Source organism: Lithobates pipiens, unplaced genomic scaffold (genome assembly GCF_037356315.1).
Source record: "Lithobates pipiens isolate NorthernLeopardFrog02 unplaced genomic scaffold, aLitPip1_a1.2 Scaffold_4, whole genome shotgun sequence".
In the NCBI taxonomy this organism is placed as follows: domain Eukaryota; kingdom Metazoa; phylum Chordata; class Amphibia; order Anura; family Ranidae; genus Lithobates; species Lithobates pipiens.
The window spans coordinates 447047-474248 of record NW_027507852.1 but is presented as its reverse complement, the minus strand read 5'-3'; the positions used below and the strand labels follow the sequence as shown (position 1 = coordinate 474248).

At 43.9% G+C, this 27202-nt stretch overlaps 1 protein-coding gene across 4 annotated transcripts in view; it reads left to right on the top strand.

Moving 5' to 3' along the window:
• TOX4 (TOX high mobility group box family member 4) overlaps positions 1-27202 on the top strand; it is a 66445-nt gene that overhangs the window by 27458 nt on the left and 11785 nt on the right. For 2 of the 4 annotated variants that reach the window (XM_077466860.1, XM_077466857.1), the window contains exons 2-7: positions 4353-4421; positions 18529-18771; positions 18857-19117; positions 19201-19428; positions 20841-20921; positions 25164-25871. In XM_077466860.1, coding sequence (XP_077322986.1) covers positions 18703-18771; positions 18857-19117; positions 19201-19428; positions 20841-20921; positions 25164-25871 — 1347 coding nt within the window. In that variant the 5' untranslated portion in view covers positions 4353-4421; positions 18529-18702. Of the gene's footprint in view, positions 1-4352; positions 4422-12160; positions 12282-18528; positions 18772-18856; positions 19118-19200; positions 19429-20840; positions 20922-25163; positions 25872-27202 lie in introns of those variants that run through there. The other 2 variants (XM_077466859.1, XM_077466858.1) reach the window with 2 other exon arrangements.

Here is a 27202-nt window from a genome sequence, read left to right as displayed (position 1 = left end):
AAATCAGTAAGTGAGAGGAAATTCCTGAATGTTATCAGGGTCAGCAGAAATGGTGTCACCATTGGAAGATCTCACTGTTCTGGGGACAACTCAAAATTTGGGATTTTCATTTACTTTAATTTTTCGGGAACAACAGTAAACATGACAAGAGGGTTCTCTCTTAATTGGACACATACAGCAATAAAGACCTGACAGGAGTTCCAATCCTTCTCCACTCTATCCCCAAAAAATTATAATTTGCCTTTAGTTATATACTTAAGCAAAACGTTTTTTTTTTTTTTTCCATTTTGGATAGAGTAAGGGTAGGTTATAACCCAGTCACATATTATTGTATTTTTTTGCAATTTGTATCCCATTGTGGAGACTTCCCTTCACTTCTGGTTCCATAGCCAAACAGGAAGTGGGGGGGGGGGAATTCTTGCAAATAAGGGAATTCCTTGGGAACCCCCAGGTCACCAGAACTAGTGTCCTCGTTGGAAAATTTCCCCTCTTAATTTTTTTGGGGCAAAATTTGGGATTTTCTTTCCCTTTCAATGATAATGGTAAACAGGACAAATAGAGAGGGTGATTCTCCTAACGGGGGCACAGACAATAAAAACCAATGAGCATTCTAATACCTCTTCATTCTATCCAAAACTTAAAAAAAAGTTTTGCCTTTTAGTTATACATTAAATAGTTGTACAAATATATAATCTTTATTTATTGCACAGATCCTCTGCAGTCAGGCATTGTTTTGGACTTTTAAGCAATTTTCAGGCCACAAAAGTCAATTTTACAGTGAAACATACTATTTATGATGGTAATTCCAAGCAATTCTTTATTGGCACAGTGGAAAGTTTCACAAAACTGTATTACAACAATGGAAGGCCAAGTGGTTTTTAATGGGCATTATTAGTCGTATGGCTTTTTCTATTATTTCGGTAAAAGTTAATTCCTTGAGTACCAGGATGGTTGTCTTATTTGGGTCCTCCAGATTAAAAAGGTTAAGAACGCCTGTATTAGGCATTCACACTTTATTTCCAAAGACTTTACAAACCAAAGGCTTGCCTGCAAAGAAAAGGGTTAATATTTACAACTTCTGCCACTGACTTTGATTTCTGCTGTGTTCATGCCCTGTGCTAGCTGAAAAATCTTCAGCATTTGACACTTCCAGGAGTGTCAGATGCCGTTTTTGTTCTTTCCTCTAACTCCAACAACATTGCTATGTATTGTATAGCTGTAGGGACCAGAGAAAGTAACCATAGGGGGATCAGGCATCAAGACATTCCTGGAAGAATCGGGTGCTGAAGCTTTTTCAGCCAGCATAGCTCTCATACAGCTGAGATCAGTACAGGAGGGCTAAGTATTTCTACTTTGTGGGCATGCCTTTGGTTTTGGGTGTAAAATTCTGTCCCTTCAACCAGACAGTAAGACCTCATGTACACTACTGCTGGTAAACTGTTGTTTAGGAGCTGTTGGGCATTTTTTCCAACTGCCCCTGAACTCCCCTCTGTTATCTTATCAGTACATGTACACAGGGTTGTTTATAGTCATTTTAGGCAGTTGAGTTTAGAGGCCTTTTTTTAGAAAGCAAAAGAGTTCAGACGCTTAGTTTAGAGGCATTTCAAGTGTTAATTACGGTAACTCACGTTCTAGCCGTGTTTCATTTGCAGGCATATTTAATTTTTGGCTATTGGGAAGGAGCTGCTGGTTTGATTGGGCTAAAGCTGGCCATACACCTATAGATTATCTGCAGATTTTCTATGGTTAGATGTAAAAAGTGCAACAGATTTTTCAATATTTGCTAAACTGTGTGGATGGAGGAATCTCCCACTTTTTCCATCTAACCCTAGAAAATCTGCAGAAAATCTATAGGCGTATGGCCAACTTTACCGTTACCTTCATCTCCACAATTCACGTCTGTCCTGTGGTAGATGGCCCAGTAACTTTTGAGACTGATGACAGATCCGCATAAAGGGATTTTTATTTGCAAAAAATGTAGTCTATGAACAGTCTCTTAAATTAGGATCAGACGGTCAGGAAGAAAGTTCAGGTACTCTTAGTGCCCGTTCACACTACCGCGACTTGTCAGGCGACTTAGCCGCCTGACAAGTCGCGCTCCGTTCTGTACTATGGAACCGTTCTAATAGGAGCGACTCAAGTGGCTCCGACTTAGAAAAAGGTTCCTGTACTATTTTTGGGGCGACTTCAGGCGACTTGCATTGACTTCTATACAGAAGTCATTTTGCAAGTCGCCGCTGAAGTCGTGTGCAGGTCGTGTCTGTGAGTCGCGCTGCAAGTCACATCGCCCCTGTGTGAACGGGCACTTAGAGCCGGTTCAAACTGCGGGCGATGCGAGGCGACACGACTTGCCTCGCCGCGACCTGCCGCAACCTCAGCGGCGATTTGCGAATGACTTCTGTATAGAAGTCAATGCAAGTCGCCCAGAAGTAGTACAGGAACCTTTTTTCTGAGTCGGAGCGACTCGAGTCGCTCCTCTCAGAACGGTTCCATTGTACAGAACGGGGGCGACTTGTAAGATTGCGGCGAGGCAAGTCGTGTCGCCTCGCATCGCCCGCAGTGTGAACCGGCCCTTAGTGTTAAAGTCAATAACGAAAAACTTGTTTACTTTGACTAAATCCAGAGAATAGCCATTCACAACTGGATGTTCACTCAAATTGGATAGTCCCTCTCTCATGAGGCCTAGCAGCCAACAAGGTGCTTAACTCGGGAACAAGTCTCTGCCTCAGACATTGTTGTAGAACAGGGATATGCAATTAGCGGACCTCCAGCTGTTGCAGAACTACAAGTCCCATGAGGCATAGCGAGACAGAGGCAGAGGCATGATGGGACTTGTAGTTTTGCAACAGCTGGAGGTCCACTAATTGCATATCCCTGTTGTAGAACATGCAGGAAACTAGAACTTGTAGAACACTCGTGCTATACCTGTATCTTTCAGCCAGTTTACCAATGAGACTGGATTCACTTAGGTACTTCAGCCCCTCCAGGCTCTTGCTAAGAAGCCAACCCATACGTGTCCTTCTGAAGAGTCCTCCCCTGGATAGCTATAAAGTTACTGGGCCTCTCCAACTACCGGAGATGGCACTGGACCACCTTGGAATCCTTTAGTTTCCTTGCCTCGGGCTAGCCAGCCCCGAGACAATAAGTTGGGTGGATCCGGACCCCAGGCCATAGCCTTTCTAGGTGCTGGTCAGGAGGACCAGGACCATGGAGTCAGAACATCCTTCTGGACCGGAACCCCCGAATCACGTGACATCTGCATCTTAAGTACCCTCTCCCAGAAAGCACAGCAAGAGTGACACTCCCACTGGGCGGGTTCTGAGAGAGAGTAACCTTAAAGCATCCAACCAGACTGTGGTTCCATCTCTGCCAGAAGAGACAATGCCCCCTATGGCCAGGCTGAACACCCTATAGTCCAGGCAGACTGATGCTGAGTTCCAAATTTTGAACAATTGTACCCAAACCAAACTGCAGTTTGGGTGTAACCTTAAATTTCAAAAACATAGTGTGTGCTCTTCAGGATATAATTATATATATATATATATATATATATATATATATATATATATATATATATATATATATATATTATTTATGTCAAGTTAAATCATTCAGGAGAGGTTATAAAAACATCTGTGTACATTAAGCCTTAGGAGCAGTCGGATGTTTTTTTTTTTTTTTTTTTCAGCTGCCCCTGAACCCTCCTCTGTTATTTTATCAGTATATCCACACACGGTCCATATAGTCGTTTCTAGGCAGTTGAATTCAGAAGCATTTTTTAGAAAGCAAAAAAAGCGCTCAGGACAGATGTTCAGAGGCGTTTGAAACGCCAAATGCCTGTAACAGATTGTAAACGCGGTAACTTGCTCTTTAGCCGCATTTCCTTTTACAGACTTTTTTAATGAAGATATGTTTTTGACTATTTGGGGGAGGGGGGGGGGGCTTGTAAACGCGGCAAAACAGACGTTTTTAATCGTTGGTTACTATCTGTCAAGTCAGTCGTTCAGGAGAGGTTTTAAAACCTCCCGTGTACATTAAGCATAAAGATACAATGTGAAATTTATATTATGAATCAAAATTGACCTTATTGTACATGGGCAGTGGTGGTTTGCTTGTATAATATCTTATAATAGTATATATCGTGTGTTTTAGTTTTTTTTTTTTTTTTTGGATGTTCACCCATGTATACATTTCTAAGGTATTAGTGTTTTAAAGCATAAGAGGCAGTTTAAGTAATACAAAGATTATGGTTCATATATAACAGAGAGGCATTTAAATGTGTATATTATCTGTTCTGTATGCAGTATTGTTTTTAAACAACATTTTACAATTTTTCATATTTTTGTTTGCAGTTTCCAGGGGGTAGTGACAGCTACCTGACCATCACTGGTTCAGGACACCCATTCCTGACTGGGACAGAGGTAAGCGTGGCATCTGTATATTAAAATCGCCCTAATCTTTTACAAAGGTAAACTAAAGTACCCCCTTCATTGTTTGTGTTCTATGGTTTAGGTTCCCTGTTATACTAGATTAGCATATCAAAATCCTTATCTAGTAGTGGCACCCCTTAAACACATGCTATATTCAGAATAAAATGATAATTAAGTGGCGGTTCACACTAGTGCGATGACAGAAATCGCATTTGATTCGCACCGCATTGCTGTGCAGATCACATGCGATGTCTGTGCGATGCAACTTCAGCCATACAAACTGGCTGAAATCGCATTCACACCAAAATGGTGCAGGACCCCCCTTTTTTTTTGTCTGCAGTGGAATTGGATGGTATGGAACCTATGCAATCCGATTCCCGCACCATGTCAGTTTGCATTGTGCTCTCCGAACTGTCATTAACTTTACATTGATCTCCCCAGCAGTTTGCAGATCTCGGTGTGAACCACTGTGATTTCAGGTGCGAAGCAGGAACATGCACTGGATTTGCAGGGTTTCCACATCGCACCAGTGTCCTCATGCACACTCCATTAGGCGTGTTTATTTTGTTTTGACTTTTTTTGTTAGTCTATATCGGTGATTCTCAACCAGGGTTCCTCCAGGGGTTGCTAGGGGTTCCTTCAGCATTGGGCAATTTCTGCCTCTCAGATAAGTTCCCACTGACACAATTGATCTTTTTAGCTATCTGTAAGCAGGTAATTCTTCCCAATGACCACAAGTGTAAGGACCATTCTTCCCACTGACCATCACACTAATGTATCATGAGTTGTAGATTTCTAATTTTTAGCAGGGGTTCTTCAAGACAGCAGAACTATTTCAAGGGTTCCTGTGTGTTGAAAAGGTTGAGTAAAGCCGCGTACACACGTAGCCGTCTGTCCGACGTACTTAGTCTGGCGGACTTCCGCCAGACTGTCCGTCGGACTTTCCGAACGGGCTACTTGCCCACACACGGCACTTTTTCAGCGGACTAATACGGCGTACTAAGTCCGCCGTACTATCCGCCCTACTTTTGAAATGAACGGACTCCCCCACACACGCGGAGGAAAGTCCGCTCAATTCGAGCGGGTCTCCAGGTAGGCGGGGCCCGCAAAGGAGAGGTCGCTGGCCCCGCCGCCTGGTATGGACTTAAAGGGGAACCCCAACGCTGAAAAAAATCGGCGTGGGGGTCCCCCCAAAGTCCACAACAGACCCTTGTCCGAGCACGCTACCCGGCCGGCCAGGAAAGGAGGGGCGAGCGAGCGCCCCCCCCCCCTCCTGAGCCGTACCAGGCCGCATGCCCTCAACATGGGGGGTGCCTTGGGGAAGGGGGGGCCGCACGGCCCCCCCACCCCAAAGCACCTTGTCCCTATGTTGATGAGGACAAGGGCCTCTTCCTGACAACCCTGGCCATTGGTTGTCGGGGTCTGCGGGCGGGGGGCTTATCGGAATCCGGGAGCCCCCTTTAATAAGGGGGCCCCTGGAAACCGGCCCCCCCACCCTATGTGAATGAGTATGGGGTACAATGTACCCCTACCCATTCACCAGTGAAATAAAGTACAAAAAAAAAACACAACACACAAGATAAAATAATTTATTGCACAGCTCCGGGGGTCTTCCGTCTTCGGGGGTCTTCTTGCCGGACTCCTCCGCTATCTTCTTGTAGCTCTTTTACTAGCGGAGGAGCCCGGCATTCTTCTTCGTCGCCGCGGCCTCTTCTTCCGACTTCGGGGGTCTTGTCCCCCTCTTCGGTTCTTCTGCCGGGCCACCGCGCCTTCTTATAGCTCTTTTACAGGCGGTGGCCCGGTCTTCTGTCGCCGCCGCCGCCTTCCGTTCTTCTTCTTCTTCTTCTTCTTCTTCTCCTGGAGATGTTGACTCAACATTCTCTCCGGCCGCAATGCCAGGGACGCGCTGCGCTGCGACTTATATAGGGACAAGGGGCGATGTCACATGGGTTGATGTCACATGGCGACAGTCCCAGCATCCTCCGGGACTGTGACATCGTAAGGGGGCGGGGTCACCATGTGACACCACCCCTTGTCCCTATATAAGTCGCAGCTCTGGCATTGCGGCCGGAGAGAACGTCGAGGTAACATCTCCAGGAGAAGAAGAAGAAGAATGGAAGGCGGCGGCGACAGAAGACCGGGCCACCGCCTGTAAAAGAGCTACAAGAAGAACCCCCGAAGACGGAAGACCCCCGGAGCTGTGCAATAAATTATTTTATCTTGTGTGTTGTGTTTTTATTTTTGTACTTTATTTCACTGGTGAATGGGTAGGGGTACATTGTACCCCATACTCATTCACATAGGGTGGGGGGCCGGTATCCGGGGGCCCCCTTATTAAAGGGGGCTCCCGGATTCCGATAAGCCCCCCGCCCGCAGACCTCGACAATCAACGGCCAGGGTTGTCGGGAAGAGGCCCTTGTCCTCATCAACATGGGGACAAGGTGCTTTGGGGTGGGGGGGCGCGCGGCCTGGTACGGCTCAGGAGGGGGGGCGCTCGCTCGCCCCTCCTTTCCTGGCCGGCCGGGTAGCGTGCTCGGACAAGGGTCTGTTGTGGACTTTGGGGGGACCCCCACGCCGATTTTTTTTTTTTTTTTTTTTTTTTTTTAATTTTTTTTTTTCGGCGTTGGGCTTCCCCTTTAAGTCCATACCAAGCGTCTCCTTCGCGGGCCCCGCCTACCTGGAGACCCGCTCGAAATGAGCGGACTTTTCTCAGGGCGGGAAAAGTCCGTTCATTTCAAAAGTACTGGCATACACACGGCCAGATTGTCCGCCGAAATGCGAGTCCGGCGGGAAGATTGGAGTGTAAAACTACATTCTAAGTCCGCCGTACTTTCGGGTCAAAAAAAGTGTGCCGGAGGCTACACACGGGGGGATTGTTTGGCGGACTTGAGTTTGCCGGACTTTTCCACCCGCTTGTTTGATCGTGTGTACGCGGCATAAGGCTGGTCTATATGATCATGCACACATTGGTGTTTCCAGACAGGAAAAAACCCCACTGCCAGAGAGTTTAGGGGCAGCAACGTTTTGGCAAAAAAATGCTTGACGCCTTTAAATGCGTCTAAAAGCGCACTAATGCGCTTCATGCTTGAACGTTAAATCATTTTAATGGCTAGCATAAATTCTGACCAATAGAATGAATTGCCAGCCAAGCGCTTGACATGCCTAAATGCATTTACACAAAAACTGCTCTTATGTTAGGAGAAAGGTGTTCAGGGGAGCTGGGCAAAGGCCCAATGTGCATGTGGCCTTAAACACTTTAGTAGTGGATGATACTTTAGTTCTCTAACAAAAAATGTTTTGGAAACCTTTGAGGATATGGTAAAGGCTGGCACAAGTAATCTTGCAACAAACATGTCAGGATTTTTAACCCCTTATATATTTGTGTAATGTCCTTAACTACTTCAGCCCCGGACCAATTTGCAGCCAAAGGACCAAGCCCCTTTTTGCGATTCGGCACTGTGTCGCTTTTATTGACAATTGCGCGGCTCCCAAACAAAATTTACGTCCTTTTTTTTCCCCCCACAAATAGAGCTTTCTTTTGGTGGTATTTGATCACCTCTGCGGTTTTTATTTTTTGTGATATAAACAAAAATAGAGCGTCAATTTTGAAAAAAATGCAATATTTTTTACTTTTTGCTATAATAAATATCCCCAAAAATATATAAAAAATATATATATTTTTTTTTACTCCGTTTAGGCCGATACATATTCTACATATTTTTGGTAAAAAAAAAAATCGCAATTAGCGATTTATTGATTTTGCGTAAGAGTTGTAGCGTTTACAAAATAGGGGATATTTTTATAGCATTTTTTTTTTACTAGTAATGGCGGCGATCAGCAATTTATTTATTTATTTTTTATTGTGGCTACGACATTATGGCGGACACATTTTTGGGACTATTGTTATTTATACAGCAATCAGTGCTATTTAAATGCACTGATTCCTGTGTAAATGACACTGGCAGTGAAGGAGTTAACCACTAGGGGGCAGTGTAGGTGTTATGTATGACCTTATGTGTGTTTTTTTTTTATTGTAGGGGGCGTGACCTGGCATGTGACGTCACTAATCGTCCTTCCCTATAAAAGGGAAGAGACGATCGGTGACAGCCACACAGAGAAGCACGGGGAGAGGTTTGTTTACACAGACCTCTGCTCATTCTTCAGCTCTGTGATCGCGGGACACCAGTGGCGATTGGGTCCGCTGGTCCCGCGGCCACAGGACCGGGTCGGGGCGTGCCGCCGGCAGCGCACTCCCGACCCACGGCTGAGCACTTAAAAGGCAACGTACAGGTACGAGCTTGCGCCCAGCTGTGCCATTCTGCCGACGTACATCGGCGTGAGGCAGTCCTTAAGTGGTTAATTTACACCTGATCCAGAAGGTATGAGAACAATTAATATTTGCTTTGCTGGGTAAGAACTAAGGCTACTTCCACATTGGGGTCGCACCACGTTTGCAGTAAAGCGCTGCTTGCCCGTGTTGCGGGGCTTCTGAAACACTGCCCATGCATTCCAAAGGCCAGGGGCGGTTTAGGCTGTGATAAAGCGCTCCCAAAGATGCCGCTTGTAGCGTCCTGCAAGCGCACCTCCCCAGCGTAAAAGCACGTTTTTATGGCGCTTTACAGCTACTATTTGTAGTGCTGAAACGCCTTCAGTGTGAAAGTAGCCTAACTGAACCCCACCTGTATTTTTACAGTTTTTGCCCCATGCGGGAAAGACTGATTTACCAAAATCGGCTGATAAAATAATATTGTATAATCTATCATACACAGCATGCTCATGCCGTTTTGAGAAATGGATAAATCAAAAGGTTTAGTTCTGCTTTAGGATAAACATCACAAAATAAGACAAGACTTCTTTTATTTTATTTAACATTTTCCCTGTTGTGTTGGGGGAAAAAAAAACACTGTAATCATAGGTTATTTTTTTATTTATTTTTTTCACTAATCTGACATTTCAGTAGTGTCAGAGACTTTGTTATAGAGACACAGCTACTCCCTTGGCTCCAAGGTCAACAAAGATTCTGGCAGCAGCTGGGTGAGCTTTGCCCTGTCTGCCTTGACAAAGTTTGCAGCTTGGTGGAGGCTGAACTTTGATGTCAGGGCTGGATAGGAGAAAAAGGTGTGTCCCTCCTGGAATACAGGGCCTCTGATGCTCCCAGAAAATATGGAAGGTCTGTTTCCAGTACAATGAACCAAAGAACTTAAGTAGATAGCTCAAATCTTGGCTGGTTCAGCAGGGACCTGTCGAGATTGGAATTGACAGGCTGATCATACCCAAGTCGATTCCGCTGTAGCCGCTAGCAATAATCACTGTCTGCATGCGGCAGGGACGCCCCCCCCCCCCCCCCCCAGGAGATCACAATAGCTCCATGGGAGGGATTCCCCCCATCACTGCTGACTGTGTTGATGAGGGAATTTAGCTTCTTTGTTACAGGAAAGAATATGGCAAAATTTATGACCTGCCTTAAAAACAGCAGCGTACGGACTTTAATGATTATGTGAGTACCCTTTTAGAGCTGAAGTTTAACCACTTTAAGACCAGGCTTTTTCTGGCACTTTTTGTTTACAAGTATAAATCGGTAATTTTTTGCTAGAAAAATTACTCGTAACCGCCAAACGTTGTTATTTTGTTAGAGACCCTAGTGAATAAAATGGCGATTGTGTGTTTTCTTTTGTCACAGTATTTGCGCTCGCTTTTGTGTGTGTGTGTGTGTGTGTGTGTGTGTGTGTATATATAAGATATATTACTATCCCATATCTATCCTAATTATTTTCAAATAAAATGTGAAAGATGTTATGCTCGTGGAATGACAACAATCTGCGGCACTTAAAAAATCTCCATAGGCATTGCTTTAAATGAGTTAGTTAGATGCGGTCCAGTGCAAGAATTATTGCTCTAGCTTTAACGTTCACAGGGATACCTCACATGTGGTGCAAATGCTGTTTACATATGTGTGCGACTTGCGTATGCGTTTGCTCCTGCACGCAAACATAGAGGGATGGGGCTCTTTACTTTATTTTACTTTTTACACTGTCCCTTTTTAATAAAAAAATAAAATAAAAGTGTGTATATATATATATATATATATATATATATATATATATATATATATATATATATATAATATAATATTTTTTTCACATATACCATAAACGTTTCCCCTAAGTATTTTTCCTTTTTCACCTTTTTTAAAAGTGTTTCCAGCCTGCACTGGAAGTGAAATGTCCAAGGCCATAGAGTCCCTCCCATCACCTCCTGAAAACATTCCAGTGGCTCATATAAAAAAAAAAAAAAAAAAAAATGCGTGCCCCAAAAACGCAGCAAGCACCACAAAAAGCACTGCAGAAACACTCAAAAGCAACATGCATAGATGTGAATTGAGCCTTACAGTGGAAACTGGCAGACTTTTTGCCCATGTGTACAGCTGCTTGCTCTGTTGGAAAACCAGCAGCTGATTGGCATCTGGGGGGGGGGGTGCCCCCCCCTCAAAAGCACGGCAAGAAGATCACTTTACTAACACTGCTTAGTTAGTACAACCTCCTCATATTTCCTTCCCGCTGAGTTGAACAAAACAAGCCCTAATGTGTGTACCAGGCTAGAATAAAAGCTAGATGAGGCTGGACGTTCAGCCAGGCACTGAGGCATTTTCTGACTTGTAGCTTCAAATGCACACTGTGAAAAGCTTAACATGTACAGTGAAATTAGAGTAAGCCATTTTAATAAAGCAGATGAGCCTGTACAACAGTGTCCTAATAGAAATGGGATCTCTTTAAGTCCCATGCACACGGGATGTTTTTGCAGTGTGTGTTCTCCCCCCTGCTTTTGAACTCCCCTGCATGTTGGCCTATGGGGGTCATTTACTAAAGGCAAATCCACTTTGCACTACAAGAGCAAAGTGCACTTGAAATTGCACTGAAAGTGACCTTAGAAGTGCAGTCACTGTAGATCTAAGGGGGACATGCAAGGAAAATAAAAAAAACGGCATTTTAGCTTGTACATGATTGGATGATAAAATCAGCAGAGCTTCCCCTCATTTCAGATCTACCCCTTAGATTTAGAGCAACTGTACTTCCAAGCGTACTTGGTGGTTTATGTGCGCTTGGAGGCAGGGCTTTTAGAAGCGGGGAAAAAAAACCCTGCCAGTGCATCCAGGAGCAGAGGTGTTTTGGCAGAAAAAAACCACTTGGCACTTGTTTAATAATGCCTGTGAATTTATTTCAATGGTTAAAAGAAAAAAAAAAATTTTGGCTCAAATATTTTAGTGGTTACATGCCTCACTGATTTATATTTAGGCCTTATGCACACAGGACATTTTGGAAAGTCTCCTAAAAGCCTTTCCTCCTGGCAGCAAAAAAAACGCCTAGCGCTTGTAAAGTTGTGTAACGCATTAAGGTGCGCTTAGGTGCGTTTATCGGCATCAAGTGTTTAGGCCTGAGTTTAATTGCCACAAATAATCTATTATTTTATTTATTTTTTCATGCCATGAATAAAATCTATGCTGTCGAGTGTAGCATGTCATCTGTAATAACTGTGAGCTGGGGAGTGATACAAACTAGATTGCCTTTTTAGAATGTTGCAATTAACACGTTCTACTCTGTTGTTTTATGCAATGGAATGTGCATTTTAAAAGGTTCCAGCTAAATCCAATCTATTTGAGGTGGTGGCAGAAGAGCTATAGGATAGAATGTGTTGTGGAAAGGAAAGAGGAAGTGTTAGCAGATAAGTTGAAATGAATGTGTAACGAGCTGATTGGACGGGTCATGTGAGCAGACAGAACACTGTAGTGTAGAAGAATTAGGGAAGTAGCCTTCAGGACAGAGCAGACAAAACAACCGAGACGCAAGCTTTGGGGTAAGCCTTCGTTCTGTTTGTTTCAAATGTATTCAAAGTCATTCAGCTGAAAGTTTTCATTGGAATAATGCTTTGCCAGAATTACACAATTTTTAGCAATGTTTAAAAAAATATAGTATAGCTGGATTAGTAAGATGATTAGAGTATTTGTTTTGCAAAACCACACATGACTGTGACTCAATATCACAACATGAAATGTTCTATGGAGGAAACAAAGTGCACTGGTGTATAGCTGTGCATCCCTACCGGCTTTCCATACACATTATGGAAATTACATGTTTTATATGATTAACATTGATAATCATGATGATTTTCAGAGCTATCCTATTTAAAGCCTAAGGCTCTGTTCTCACTTGTGCAACTTTTCTTGCAACTTGGGACTGCAAAGTCGCATGACAAGTCATACCCCATGATTGTGAATGATTACCATTCATATCTGTGCGACTTTAAGCCGTAGCGACTTCAAAGTAGTCCCTGTACTATTTTGATCTGGCTTTGATGCGATTTGAGGTTCATAGACCTCAAGAATACACAGGCATTGCGTCAAGTTGCATCAAAATCGTGTGACTTTCAGGTCGCAATAGTGGAAACCTAGGCTAAGTGCAGCAAAAATTTAAAAACGGAAGAACACAAGGGACACCTTCTACTGACTGCAGGTTATGTCCCATGTGCGAGTGTTTCTGTTTTATTTATTATCTCTCTGGTTATTCTGACTGCATTTAGGCTTAAAATAAACCCGTGTGTGTGTATGTGTGTATAATATACATATACATACCTTGGATTACGAGCATAATTCGTTCCAGAACGCTTGTATATCAAAGCGAGTGTCCCCATAGGTAATAATGGAAACTCAGATAATGCGTTCCTGTGGCACTGCTAGTGTATGCAGTACCACATGTAACCAGAGGTGGGGGGGGGGGGGGCGTCGGAGCCGCTTGAATACACTTGGAACTGAGTGTTTCTGAGTGTCGTCAGTGCCCCCCGCACCTCTGGCCAGATGTTGTACTGCACACCACAGAGGCTTGAATCGTGCTCGTTTTGCGTTTCAGGATTTTTAAAAAATAGCTCTTATTGCTAAACGCTCGTAAACCGCGTTACTCGCAATATGATAGGTGTGTATAATATATATATTTCTCAACAGGAAGCTTGTATATTTTATAAATGCATGGATGCAGTGGCAGAACTGCCGCCATAGCGACCCATGAAGCCTGGTGAGTGGCGTTGCTAGGTGGGTGTGAGCCGCACCGGGTCACGCCCATGGGTAGTGGCAGCTGCACCACTAACACCGCTTGCTGTGCCTCGTGCCGCTGTGCCCCTCAGCGGCACGGACTGAAGCCACCTCCTCTCTGTTTACATCCACAGAGGAGGAGGAGGAGCCTGCACTCGAGCCTCCAGGGACACACACAGCTGTGTGTATCTGGAGACTGTCAGCGCTGTTCTGAGGTATGTAAGGGGGGGTGGTCTATACTGCTGGGGTGGGTCTGCATTACTGAGGAGGGGGGGGGGTCTGCACCACTAGGGGGAGCTCTGCACTGTGGGGGTGTCTGTACTGCTGGGGGGGGGGGGCGGTCTGTAATGCTGGGGGTCTGCACTGAGGTAGGGGTGTTTGTGCTGATGGGGTATGCATGTGTGTCCTTCAAGGGCTGCATACAGTATACTGCATACTTTGTTGTTCGATATAAGCTGTTGCCTGGGTACTGTGCTTAATGACTGTGGTAATCTGTTGTTCAATGGCATTAGATCATCATCATCATTATTATTATTATTATTATTAATAATGATATTATTGTATTTATTTTTTGTGTGAGGGGGGCCCAGACAACATTTTTGCAATGGGGCCCTGTGATTTCTAGTTACGCCTCTGCATGGATGCTGATGGGCTGAATCATAAGAGTCTAAAACCTGGTACACACACTAGCTATTTATTTATTTTTTGGCTGCCATGGGGGGATTGGTAGGAGCTGCTGTACTAATTATCTGATGTTAGTACAGCAATCTCCCCCACTGAGCTGTTTTGTATTCTGACAGGCAGAGTCTAACTAATCCATTGAAGTGCATGTTTTCCTAAGAAAAAATTTCTTTCGAAAGACCACTGTACAAATACAGTGTGACATAAAAGATTGCAATGATCTCCATTTTATTCTCTAGGGTCTCTGCTAAAAAATAAAAAATAAAAATAAAATAAATATATATATTGGCGTTTCTAAATAATATTCTAGCAAAAAATACAGATTTTAACTTGCCAGAAATGCCTGTTGCTAGGCACATAATCCTAATCTTGCTCTTCCGTGGAGATCTTCTTTCTTCTCTCCTCGTCGCGTTGTCTTCTGGGTAATGGGGCACTGTGTGTTCTGGGAACTGTGTGTTCCAGAACACAGCGCATCCCATTCACAAAGCGCTGCACGACTCGTGCATGCGCAGTAGGAAATGGGCAGTGAAGCCGTAAGGCTCCACTGCCTGTTTCCCTTAGAAGGAATGGCGGCGCCAGGACCCGAGAGCCGAGGGACGGGTCGGGCTAGGGTGGCCGACATCGCGGGCTCCCTGGACAGGTAAGTGTGCTTATTAAGTCAGCAGCTGCAGTGTTTGCAGCTGCTGACTTTTAATTTTAAATTTTTTTTTTTTTTTTTTTTTTTAAGTAGTTAAACGGACATTATTTAGACCCCTTTTCACGCTGGGGTGCTTTTCAGATGTTTTAGCACTAAAAATAGCACCTAAAAAGCGCCTCTCAAGCCACCCCGTGTGAAAGCCTGAGTGCTTTTCAGACTGGGGTGGTGTGCTTTGCAGGACAGGAAAAAAGTCCTGCAAGAGCTGCAACACAGGCACTATTAACCCTTTCTTCGGCCCCCAGTGTGAAAGGGATCTTGCAGACCGAAGTTCATTCCTGTGATCTAAAAGAACCATGAGATGCATTATTTCTCTTTATCACTGTTAAACATTTGCCAGCTGAGGCACTTTTATTTTTTATTTTTTGACAGCTCTGAGCACTTATTTAACATGAATGGGGGGGAAATGCTGTATTAACCACTTGAGCCCCGGACCATTTGGCTGGCCAAAGACCAGATCACTTTTTGCGATTCGGCACTGCGTCGCTTTAACTGACAATTGCGTGGTCTTGGGACGTTGTACCCAAACAAAATTGATGTCCTTTTTTCCCCACAGATAGAACTTTCTTTTGCTGGTATTTGATCACCTCTGCGGTGTTTCTTTTTTGCGCTATAAACAAGAGAGAGCACCAATTTTGAAAAAAGCTATTTTTTTTTTTTTTTTTACTTTTTGCTATAATAAATATTCCCCAAAAATATATATAAAAAAAAACAACTTTTTTTTTTTCCCCCTCAGTTTAGGCCAATACGTATTCTTTTACATATTTTTGGTAAAAAAAATTGCAATAAGCGTTTGGTTTGCGCAAAAGTTATAGCATCTACAAAATAGGGGATAGTTTTTTATGGCATTTTTATATTTATTTTTTTACTAGTAATGGCGGCGATCAGTGGGTGTGTGTTTGTTTTTTTTCCCAGATCAACTAAATAACAACTATTTAGAATTAATCAGCTATAGTTTCTATTGAACCACCGATAACGCCTGATATTTGGCCCGATATTCCGCCCATGGGTACAGCCTTTAAGGAAAGCAGGTTGCCTACTCTTACCGCATTATCTTGAATGTAAAATAAGTGAATCCTCATGCAGAAACCCCCATGATAATTGTACTGGGCAGGCAAAAGTAGAAGCTTGGGTACACAGACCAAATGTTCGTTCACTTTTGGGAGGCTGATGAACAAGTTTGCTTGTACATCTCTCATAAGAAGTGGTAGTAAATGCTGCTTTTTGATTTATACCTACAGGTAAGACTATAATAAGGTTTACTTGTAGGTACAGTAAATATCTCCTAAACGTGCGCCATTTAGGAGATATTTAGCGCAGCACCAGTGATGTCACTGGGACATGCGCACTGCACTCTCAATTAAACGGCGTGCCATCCATAGAGAGCCGTGCCGTGGCTGTGATTCCCACGTGCAATGCGAGGGAGTGACGTCATCACGGCTCCACCCAGTCAAACGGCCTAAAAGTGCCTGAACATTCCCCAAAAAGTTTGGGACCTGTGTTGAAGGGCTTTGGACTGATGGCATTAGTTTGAACCAGTTCTGAGATCATGCAGAATCCATTGACAGATGTGTTGACGTTTCTGACCTGCTTAAAGCAGGTTTTCTATGCCTGTAGACTTGTATGGGTATGGAAAACCCTCTTGAAGCAAGAAAAATATATATTTGGTGGCTGCATTGGTTTTCTTAGCCCCCCCCCCCTTTTTTTTTTTTTTTGTTCCTTTTATTTTCACATGGTTATCTGTGCAGTAAGTTATTTATCAACTTCCTTTAACAGATCAAGCTTTCTAAGAAAGGAGTGTTAAGACAAACCATTAACACTGACAGGGTGCTTACAATGGCCATCCTTTTATTTATCCCAAAGGGGGGGGGGGGGGGGAAATGTTGCTGCAATTGCTTAAAATTTTTTAGCTGGAGTTCAACTTTAATTTGTTTGGTCAAGTCTATCTTTTTCAATTGGAGCTGCTTTGTTAAGCAGGGGATACATTAGCGGGTCCCCTGCTGAATCTGAACTGAAGAGGAAAGGTGTGTGTGTGTGTGAGATAGGTGGGTGTAAATAGACACCAGTCTGTTTACATCAGCCTACTCATAGCCCCACATAGCTCTTCTGATCGGGCTCACCTGAAAAATAGACGCACAGACCTGATGGGAATGCCCCTGTAAAAATGGCTCTATTTCTGCTAGTGCATCTAACAGTACCTCAGATACATAGTGCTGCTGTCCAAAGGTGTCTCCTGTGTTCCTCCATCGTGAGTGGAGACCCCATAAGACAGGAAGCGTGTCACTGGCTGGATCACCAGGTGAAACTAGAAGCTAAAAATGGAAAGCAATAGCAGCTCCTATGTTAAGGGATTGGTAAACTGCAATATATTTGATACACTTTAACTATTGGTCTGGTCATCCAAGAAAAATTAACGTGTTTTGTATACCAAGGTAGAATTTTTTTCATTTTCTTGAATGAGCTTCTGTTTTTGTTGTATTGCTAGCTGCTTGAATATTTTTAGTTGCTGACCTAGAACAAGTAGATCCTAAGTTATTTATACAGCGGTAAAGCGGCACTATTCGGCTGCTAGCAGGTCGGTTTTAACCCCCACTAGCGGGTGAAAAGGGGTTAAATCCGCCCGCAAAATGCAGCCGCAGCGGCGTTTTGCCAGAGGTATGACAGCACCGCTCCATTGATTTCAATGGGAAGGAGCGGTGAACTTCACTGCTCCTTCACTGCTCCAAAGAAGCTGCTGGCATGACTTTTTCTGACGCCCTGCTAGCGCAACGCTGAGGGCTTTCACACTGGAGTAAATGGAACAGCTGTTTTAGGGTGGTTTTGCAGGCACTATTTCTAACACTATAGTGCCTGAAAAACACCCCAGTTTGAAAGGGGTCTTGATGCACATGCTTCTCATAGTGTGGTGACTTAAGCCTGCCATAGACTGTTCGAATCTCGGCTCGTTTAGCAGGGACCAGCTGAGATTCAAACCGTGTATGGGCAGGCTGAGCATGTTGGATTATTTTTATGTGATTATAGCCGCTGGCAATAATTGCTGTGTGTTCTGGCCACTGGAGACACACTGACTGACTTAGGTCAGCAAAAGCATGCCCCCTTCTCTCACGGTAGGTATATTTTAAAGGGCTTGACCACCTTTTTTTTTTTTTTTTTTTTTTTTCTCATGCCAACAAATTAAACCCCCTGATTGTTTCCTGTATCTTTGAGACTGAGTGATATAGCTGTATTTGAATTTCAAGGGCAGTACATGTGCTTTTGGTCATTATGAGCTTTTGATGTTCTTTGTTGGAAATTTTTTTTTTTTTTTAATATTCAGTATTGTGCTAAAACATGGCGTAAAGCAGAAACTGAGCTAGGAATTATGGAAGGAAGTTTTTACTTCTAAAATTATATTTAACGTGTATAATAGGTCAGTGGCTGATATAGCCTACCATACTCTGCATGTATCTATGATATTCCTTTTTGAGAGGGCCCTTCTTAATGCTTAGTGTACCATTTTTTACATTTTTTTTTTTTTTTTTTTTTTTTTTTACCTACTGGCAAGAGTAGGACTGGGGAAACAGTATTTCTAATATGGTTGGCAGTTAAAAGCTAACATGTTTTAATACTAAAGCATGTCCCTATTTTTTATTATCTTTCTGTAGACCTTTCATACACCAAGCCTAGGGGATGAGGAGTTTGAGATCCCTCCCATATCCTTAGATTCTGACCCATCCCTGGCAGTCACTGATGTAGTTGGACACTTTGATGACCTTGGGGATCATACAACTGTTCAGCAAGGAGCATTTGCAGCCCAGTATGGAGTTCAGACTTTGGACATGCCAGTGGAAATGTCCCATGAAGTAATAGAACAGACTGGTGGACTGCTTGGAACCGGATTAACCATGGTAAACATTCAGTCCTGCAGCACCGTAATCTGTTTATTACACTTAAAACAAAATAGGATGTTTGATTGCTTTTGTCTGTATGCAGGATTTGGATCATCCCATTGTTACCACGTACAGTGCCAACCCACCAGTTACCATAGATGTTTCGATGACCGATTTATCCTCTGGTCTTCTGGCTCACAGTCAGCTTACAACTATTGATCAATCAGAGCTGAGCACCCAACTTGGTTTGAGCCTTGGTGGTGGTACTATTTTGCCTCCGGTCCAGTCTCCTGAGGATCACCTGTCACCTACTCCCTCGCCAACAAGCTCTTTGCACGATGAAGACATGGAAGACTTTAGAAGGGTTAGTATAATTATTTCCAAATCGCTTTTGTTAAAATATGGGCTGTTTTTGAGAATGCTAATGTCGGCTGTTGTACTTCACAGATAACTGCTCCTAAGAATATTGTTGTGGAACAAACCAAGAAACCGAAAGCTTCTAAGAAAAGAAAGAAGAAAGATCCTAATGAGCCTCAAAAACCTCTTTCTGCATATGCTCTATTTTTTCGTGACACGCAGGCTGCCATTAAGGGACAAAATCCTAATGCCACGTTTGGGGAGGTGTCTAAAATTGTGGCCTCTATGTGGGACAGCCTTGGAGAAGAGCAGAAACAGGTAATCTTTTGAAAAGCTTTACTACAGACAGTCCCTCAGTTACAACCCTTTAACTTACAAACGGAGGGAGACAACAGGAAGTGAGATGAAATCTACCCCTAGGAAGGGAAACGTTCACCTGTAAGACCCCTTTCACACTGGAGCGGTTTTCAGGTGCTTTTCAGCTAAAAATAGCTCCTGAAATACGCCTCCCCTGCAGCCCCTGTGTGAGAGCCCGAGTGCTTTCACACTGGGGCGGTGTGCTTGCAGGACGTTAGCAAGCATCTTTCGGGCAGTGCTGGAGCGGCGCTCCTCCACTGCCCCTGCAATTGAAATCAATGGGCACCGCTGCTGAAGCGCCTGCCAAATGCTTAGCAGGCGCTTTGAACCCTTTTTTCTGCCGTTAGCGGGGATTCAAAAAGCGCACCGCTAAAATTAGCGTTGCTTTAGCACTAGCGCCCCCCTGCCCCAGTATGAAAGTAGCCTTATCCTGCATACACACTAATGGAATTTCCGACAACAAAACCGTGGATTTTTTTCCGAAGGATGTTGGCTCAAATTTGTCTTGGATACACACGGTCACACAAATGTTGTCGGAAATTCCGAACGTAAGAAAGCGGTGACGTACAAGACATACGACGAGCCGAGAAAAAGGAAGTTCAGTAGCAAGTGCGGCTCCTTCCGCTTGATTCCGAGCATGCGTGAACTTTTGTGCGACGGACTTGTGTACACTTTCTGAAAACAAGTAAAGTTGTCAGAAAATTTGAGAACCTGCTCTGAAACATTTGTGCGGAAATTCCGACAGCAAACGTTCGATGGAGCATACACACGGTTGGACTTTCCGACAACAAGCTCACATCGAACAGTTCCTGTCGGAAATTCCGATCGTGTGTACGCAGTATTAGAGTTATCATGGGAAAAGGTGTCTCCACTGAAGCTTTATCACCAATCCTTGTTTCTAGAAAAACCCACATTCTTCATAATCTAATTGTCACAGGGACCGAAAGTCAGGTGAAATCATCTGAACAGGGGCACAGACGGCAAAACAAATGTTACTGGGGTGTTACCTGTTCCCTATGCTATCCCCAAAAAAAAAGTAGTTTTTTATTTCTTTTGGCTGGGATTTTACTTAAAAAATATACTTGTTTTAACTTGAGAACAAAACTATCTTGGTTGTAACCCGGGGACTTGCATGTATTTAGTTCTGTGCTATGCTTTATGTGCAATGTTTTCACGGTTCAGTGTTACACGTTATCCTTACTATTCTTAATGTAATTGATTTAATTTACAGGTGTATTTTAATGTGGTGTAAGCCGTCTACTGTTGGGGAATTTATAGAATTGTATAAAATAAGCCAAAAAAAATTACAATTAATATGTGTTACAATGGCAATTGACATGGTGTGTTTTTTTTTTTCTCTTCCCCCCCCCTAGGTTTATAAACGAAAAACTGAGGCAGCTAAAAAGGAATATCTGAAAGCTTTGGCACTGTACAAGGAAAACCAAATGTCACAGGTAAAGCTGCCTCATTAAGCCTAAAATTGGCGTTCTGTTTACATGGGTTCCTGTGGGTTGGATACCAAAATTCTGATGACCTAATTTTAGCACTTGAAATCCATTGAGAGGTCAATGTTTCCTGGCTTTTCTTTATGGCATTGATGTGAAAATGTTGCTGTAAAAACGCTTCATGGCAGTGCACAAGAAATTTGAGGCCTTGTACCTATGGAATTCATGTTGTATAAACAATATGTACAGCAAGTTTCTACAAGGCTTTTTATTTCAAAAATTTCAATCAACGTCAAGCAGCTTTGTAAAAGCTTTTAACCACTTGCCTACAGGGCACATTAAACCCCCTTCCTGCCCAGGCCAATTTTCAGCTTTTTAAGTTGCCGCGACGACCGTGGACTTTAACAAAGCGCAGGCGCACGAAACGTGTCAGTCACGGTCATCACGGCAACTTACTGAGCTTCACTGACCGCCCTTTCCTTCCGAACGGGAGCTCCATTTTCCAAACGGTAGTGGTTGTCCTTTTCTGGTCATTCCCGGCGACTCAGGCTCCTCCCCTCTTCACCACACGGCGGGGGTCATGGGACGCCAATCCGATGTCTCCCGGACATACACTATAGGACGCCGCTCATCGTGAATAGAGGTACTCTGGTGACTGTCTTGGCGGAGCGCTGTCTGATCCCTGGTCATCTCAACTTGAGATTAAAATGGCGCACGTGTTTTTTAAGTGGACAGCAGCCTGCAATAAGTGAATTGCCAAGTTACTGCAACATGGCGCTATGAGTCCTCTATGCTTTGGCTACCTGGTAATAGATCTATAGCCGAGAGTTAACCCCTTGTTTCCCAAAGGAAGGCGGCACAGTGTACTATTACTTTATTCCTACTTTTAGATTTTTACTTGACTGTGCAATAAGTACATCCCTCACTGTTGTGCTGGATATTAATGACTTTACCTCTGTGCTTCTCTTTTGATTAAATGTGATATTTTTAATTGATTGTATTTATGTTGAGTTCCACTGAGCGCTGATTTTAAATTGTAGCAACAGAAAGGTAACCCAGTTCTTCTCCATGCATCCAAGGATCGAGCCAAGGGGATAGATGCCTTTGCCAATGCATGGGAGTTCAGCCTTTGCTATGCCTTTCCTCCAGTAAGATTTATATTTGCAGTTCTACAGAAGTTCCTGAGTGAGAAGACTGCCCTAAATCTGGCAGCTCCATTTTGGCAGGGGAGAGCCTGGTTCTCCAGCCTAAGGAGGCTCGCCATATATCCCCAAATTCTTCTCCCTGTGAGGGAACATCTGGTCATGCAGGGACCAATCCGGCACCCTCGGGTAGGAACCCTCGGACTAACAGCGTAGTATCTGAGGAACAGCTGTTGAGGTCTCAGGGGTTCTCAGATGGTGATAAAGACCCTTCTAGACTGCCGCAAACCAGTGACTAGGGCCATTTATACCAAAATTTGGAAGAGGTTCAATTCCTGGTTAAGAAAACAGGGACAGGTACAACCGGGCATTCTGGCAGTCCTCTTTTTTTATTTTTTTATTTTTTTTTTTTTTTCTTCCATGCAGGAAGAATTGGACCTCTCTATTAGCACACTAAAGGTGTTGGCCACTGCCTTGAGTGTATTTCTTCAGGTCTCCCTTCAGCAAGATCGGTTTGTAAGAATTTTTTCAAAGCCCTCTCCAGATCAGGGCCTGTCCTGCCCTGCCTGAGATCTGTCCTTGGTCCTCGGGGTGCTTACGGGCAGTCCCTTTTGAACCCCTGGAGAAATCAGAGGTTAAGTGGGTAGTCTTAAAGACAGCGTTTTTGGTGGCCACCACCTCCGCTAGAAGGGTGAGTGAATTGCATGCGCTCTCAATTCGAGAGCCATTTTTGTTCATTTTGGAGGATAGGGTTGTGCTTAACACAAACCCAGGGTTTTTCCCCAAGGTATCCCCTTTGTTTCATAGAAAGCAGGATATTATCCTGCCAACATTTTATTTCCCCTTAAAGGTTGATGAGGAAGGAAGTTTTAGTTTACTGGACGTTACAAGAAGCCTGTTGTCTTATCTTGAGGTCAGCAGGGACTTCAGGAGGTCAGAATCCTTATTTGTTAATTTTGCGGGGGCACGTAAGGGCTTCAAAATCCTCCATTGCCAGATTGATCAGAATGACGATTATGGAAGCATACACTTTGGCAGGTAGTTGAGGCACATTCAACTAGGTCTGTGTCAGCTTCATGGGCAGAGAGGGCAAGTGACACTCCGGAGGATATTTGCAGAGTGGCAACGTGGTCCAGCTACTCCATGTTTGCAACGCATTATCGACAGGACCTGTTTTTCGGTAAGGAGCAGGCATTTGAATCAAAAAGGTGAACGGGTGAACAACCGGAGCACCGACATGGCTTTATTGGGTATAAGTGCAAGTTTCCCTAGAGGTCTCCCCTTGTCCATGAAAAAAAATTGTGAAATTGTGTGTGTGTGTGTGTATGTATATGTGTGTGTATGTATATGTGTGTGTATGTATATGTATATGTATATATATATATATATATATATATATATATATATATATATATATATATATATATATATATATATATATATTAGGACCCTGCAAATACAGGTGAGCTTCCTGCAATGTTTGACATGCATATAAATGATTAAGGGCCAGCATGAATTAAGACATCACCATTTTAGGGGTTGAAGCGTAGATCTTACTGGAAGTGTTGGCTTTCAACAAGCTGCTAGTAGGCTTTAGCACTATGCGAAGCTTGGTGAAAGTTAAAGCACACTAGCAGCTTGCTTTTAAAGCATCAGAAAGCACTTTCTTTAACCTCCTTTCTGGAGCTAAGGAATGCTTTAAGGCAGGGGTGCCCAACCAGTGGCCCGGGGGCCACATGTGGCCTGCAGAGCCCTCTGATGTGGCCCGCGACCTCCTGCTCTGGGATAGAATAGAAAGAATACTTTTATTAAAGGTCAGTTTATTACTAAAATCACAGTGTATATATGGGCATATCTGTTCTGCAGTGGTTACTGGGCTGTTTTCAAACTGATCCGCAGGTGCAGAGCAGTTTACCTGCAGGTTACCTGCACTGAGCCATAGACTTCTATTATTACCTGCAAGTTTGGTGATCTTTCTGAAAGTGCACCAAACCTGCAGAATATAATAGAAGTCCATTGCAAACTACAGGAAAGCCAAAGGTACACTGCATTGCACACGTGGTGCGGGTAAACCTCAGCGCATCAATGTGAAAGCAGCCTTGGACTGCTTTCATACGGTCAGTCCGAAACAATTGGACCCTCTATTCACCTCTAAGTAGTGGCAGACATAATCGACTTGTGTTCTACCTTCAATACGATCTGCCAAAAAGTATCGTGGGCTGCGTCTGTGTCCACGGATATGCCATCCACCTGCTCCGCTCATTGTGGCCTGCGACCAGCTACCAAGTCGCTTAAGTGGCCCTCGCTCTTCAAAAGGTTGGGCACCCCTGCTTTAAGGACTTTAACAAAGCTGCTTAACGTTTGCTGAAAGCTGTGCAAATGCTTTTTACAGAAAATAAATAAAATAAATTGTTTTGATTATGAGCTGAAGCCCATATCAGCAAGGTCTTGGAGTCAGACCGGTATTGTTAAAGTGAACTAGATGGCTGAGTGGGGTGGGCTCTCGCCTTAACGTAAGTGTGTACAGCATACTTGCCTCCTAGTGTGACCTCCAACAGTGATAGGGCTGGGCTTCAGTTGCCATTTTGTCCAACTCTGCGACCATCTCCCCCGTTGCTTCATCCATGACCTGCTCTGCTCCTCTTCTGCCATTGGTCAGATGTAGAATTAGAATTGGCGAGAGATTAGAATTCTTGTGCATATGCACAAGTGTTGCATTATCCCTGGCTTCTGGCTGTATTTTCGGCATGCAGTGTTCAAGAAAAATTGATAGGATTGTGGGGCAAAGGTTTTTTGGCTAAAAGAATATGTCTTTTACTGTATATGTGTAAAGAATAAATAAAAAATTAGGCTGAGACCTAAGGTCCCGCAGCAAAATCTATACTTGCGCTTTTTTTTTTTTTTTTTTTTTTTTTTTTTTTAAAGCTGTTGGACCTTATTTCTAATTAGCCCCATGAGTTTCTGCCAGTGCCTTTTGAAAATGTTAATCTGAACTCTGGTATTGACATGCAGAGCACTGAATAAAGGATAGGCTTTTGATTTAAATGTCAGTTGTTAAAAATGATGGAATTGAATGCTGTGTTAATGACCCGATATCTTTTGCAAACAGGTGGTTGTGGAAACTGTGGATTTGGATCCTTCTCCTGCTACACCAGCTCTCTTGCCTGAATCACCTGTTCATTCTCCCTCGGTAGCAACTGTAGCCAGTATACCCCAGAGTGCATCTTCACCACCTGTTCAAACATCTAGTCAAGCACCAACACCCCCACCTGCACCTACTCCTCCACCTCCACAAGCAATTGCTCCCCAACCAAGCATTGCCAAAATAATAATCTCCAAACAGATGCTACAGGCAGGGCAGATCCCCACATCTATCGCTATGTCTCAGGGCATGGTGACGGTGATTCCAGCTACTATGGTGACTTCTCGTGGCATACCACTTCACCAACTGCAGCCCAGCCCTCAGACGCGAGTCACGAGATCAGTACTACAGGCAGCAATGCAGATGCCTCCACGTCTACAACCGCCACCACTACAACAGATGCAGCAACCACCACGTTTACAACAGATGGCACCTTCTCAGCAACCATCGATCACTATTCTGCAGCCACCTCCACCTCTACAGCCAATGCAGAAAGTGAGGCTCAGTGTGCAGCCTCCCCCATTGCAGATTAAGATTATACCCCCTCCTCTGCAGCCCCAACCACAGACTGTACAAGTCCAAGCACAAACCATCCCAATCATCAGTGTACCCTGTTCACCAGAAGTTCCTGCCTCACCTGAGCATTTGGAAGTATTGACAGAAGTTGTACAAGAGGTTAGTGTTACGTTTTGTGTGTGTGTGTGTATGGCTTATAATTGCAGTCATCTAGAGCAGTCTCTTCCACATGGCACACAAGATTTGATCGTATGAGAGGTAATGTTCTAGTGCTGTGTTTAGCAAGAGGCAGACACTAATCAATCAAGTGCCTGCACCTGTGCCGCTTACGTATGTTGGTCAGTTTTGGTATGACACTAGTGTTAAATATGTTCATCTGTGATAGCCCCATGGTGTCTGTGATGATTTTATGATATACAATAAAAGATTTCAAGGAGTGCAACGATTCCGGAACTACCATCAATTGTGGTTGAAGATCTTGAGTATTGGGAAATCAGCAGATTGGTTGAATCTGGAGGAGACTGCTGCAGTGGAGATGAGCATGTATTCCATTGCTCCTAGCTTTTTTAGGTGGTAGACTGCATTGGAGGCAGGCAGACCATACAGGATAACTTTGTCTACATACCTTCAGTCTAGCTGTGGCTGCACGTTATGTCTATTGCTGGCCATACAGAATTTGAATTTCGTCCAGCTCTGATGAACCAGTCAGCATTGGCCCTCTGGGTGGTTTTGTCGCCAACCTCCTACCCAACATTCTTCAATTGCAAAATGAAAGGGGTTGGATGGAAAATTGTTGGCCGAATAGAGGCTACATCCAATCAGAGGCAACCACTGCTTGGATATTTTGACAGCTGCTGGATATCAAAATGCAATAACCACAGCAAGAGAAACGACCATCTGTGCTCGAGGAATGTGTTATATCTAATAGTTTATGACCAGCTTTAAAGAGGAAGTAAACCCTGATGAGTTTACTTCCTCTTTTTTTCCCTGCAAAGGTAAAGCGTAATGGACTACTATGCATCGCATAGTAGCCCATTATGTGTCACTTACCTGACAGGAGCCAGCGAAGTCGCGCTGTCCCCTGTAGTCTGCCGCATCCATCTTGCTGGTGGCGTCTCGCAGCTCCGCCGCTGTCATTTGGCGAAGCCGCGGTGACGTCACTCCCGCGCATGCGCACGGCAGTCGACAAATGCGGCAGCTCCATTTTTGGAACTGCTGCGTTCAGTGCGACTGCGCGCCGCTGTCTACGGCGCATGCGCCGTAGACAGCGGTGCCCGTTTTCGGGCAAATATCTCCTAAACCATATAGGTTTAGGAGATATTGCTTGGACCTACAGGTAAGCCTTAATCTAGGCTTACCTGTAGGTCAAAGTGGTTTGTAAGGGTTTACAACCACTTTAAGGCAGGCTTATTGATGGTGATAACAGTGGAACATGCCTGCACAGTTATTGTTGGCACAAACCATGTGAATAAAAGTTGACCACTTTAAGC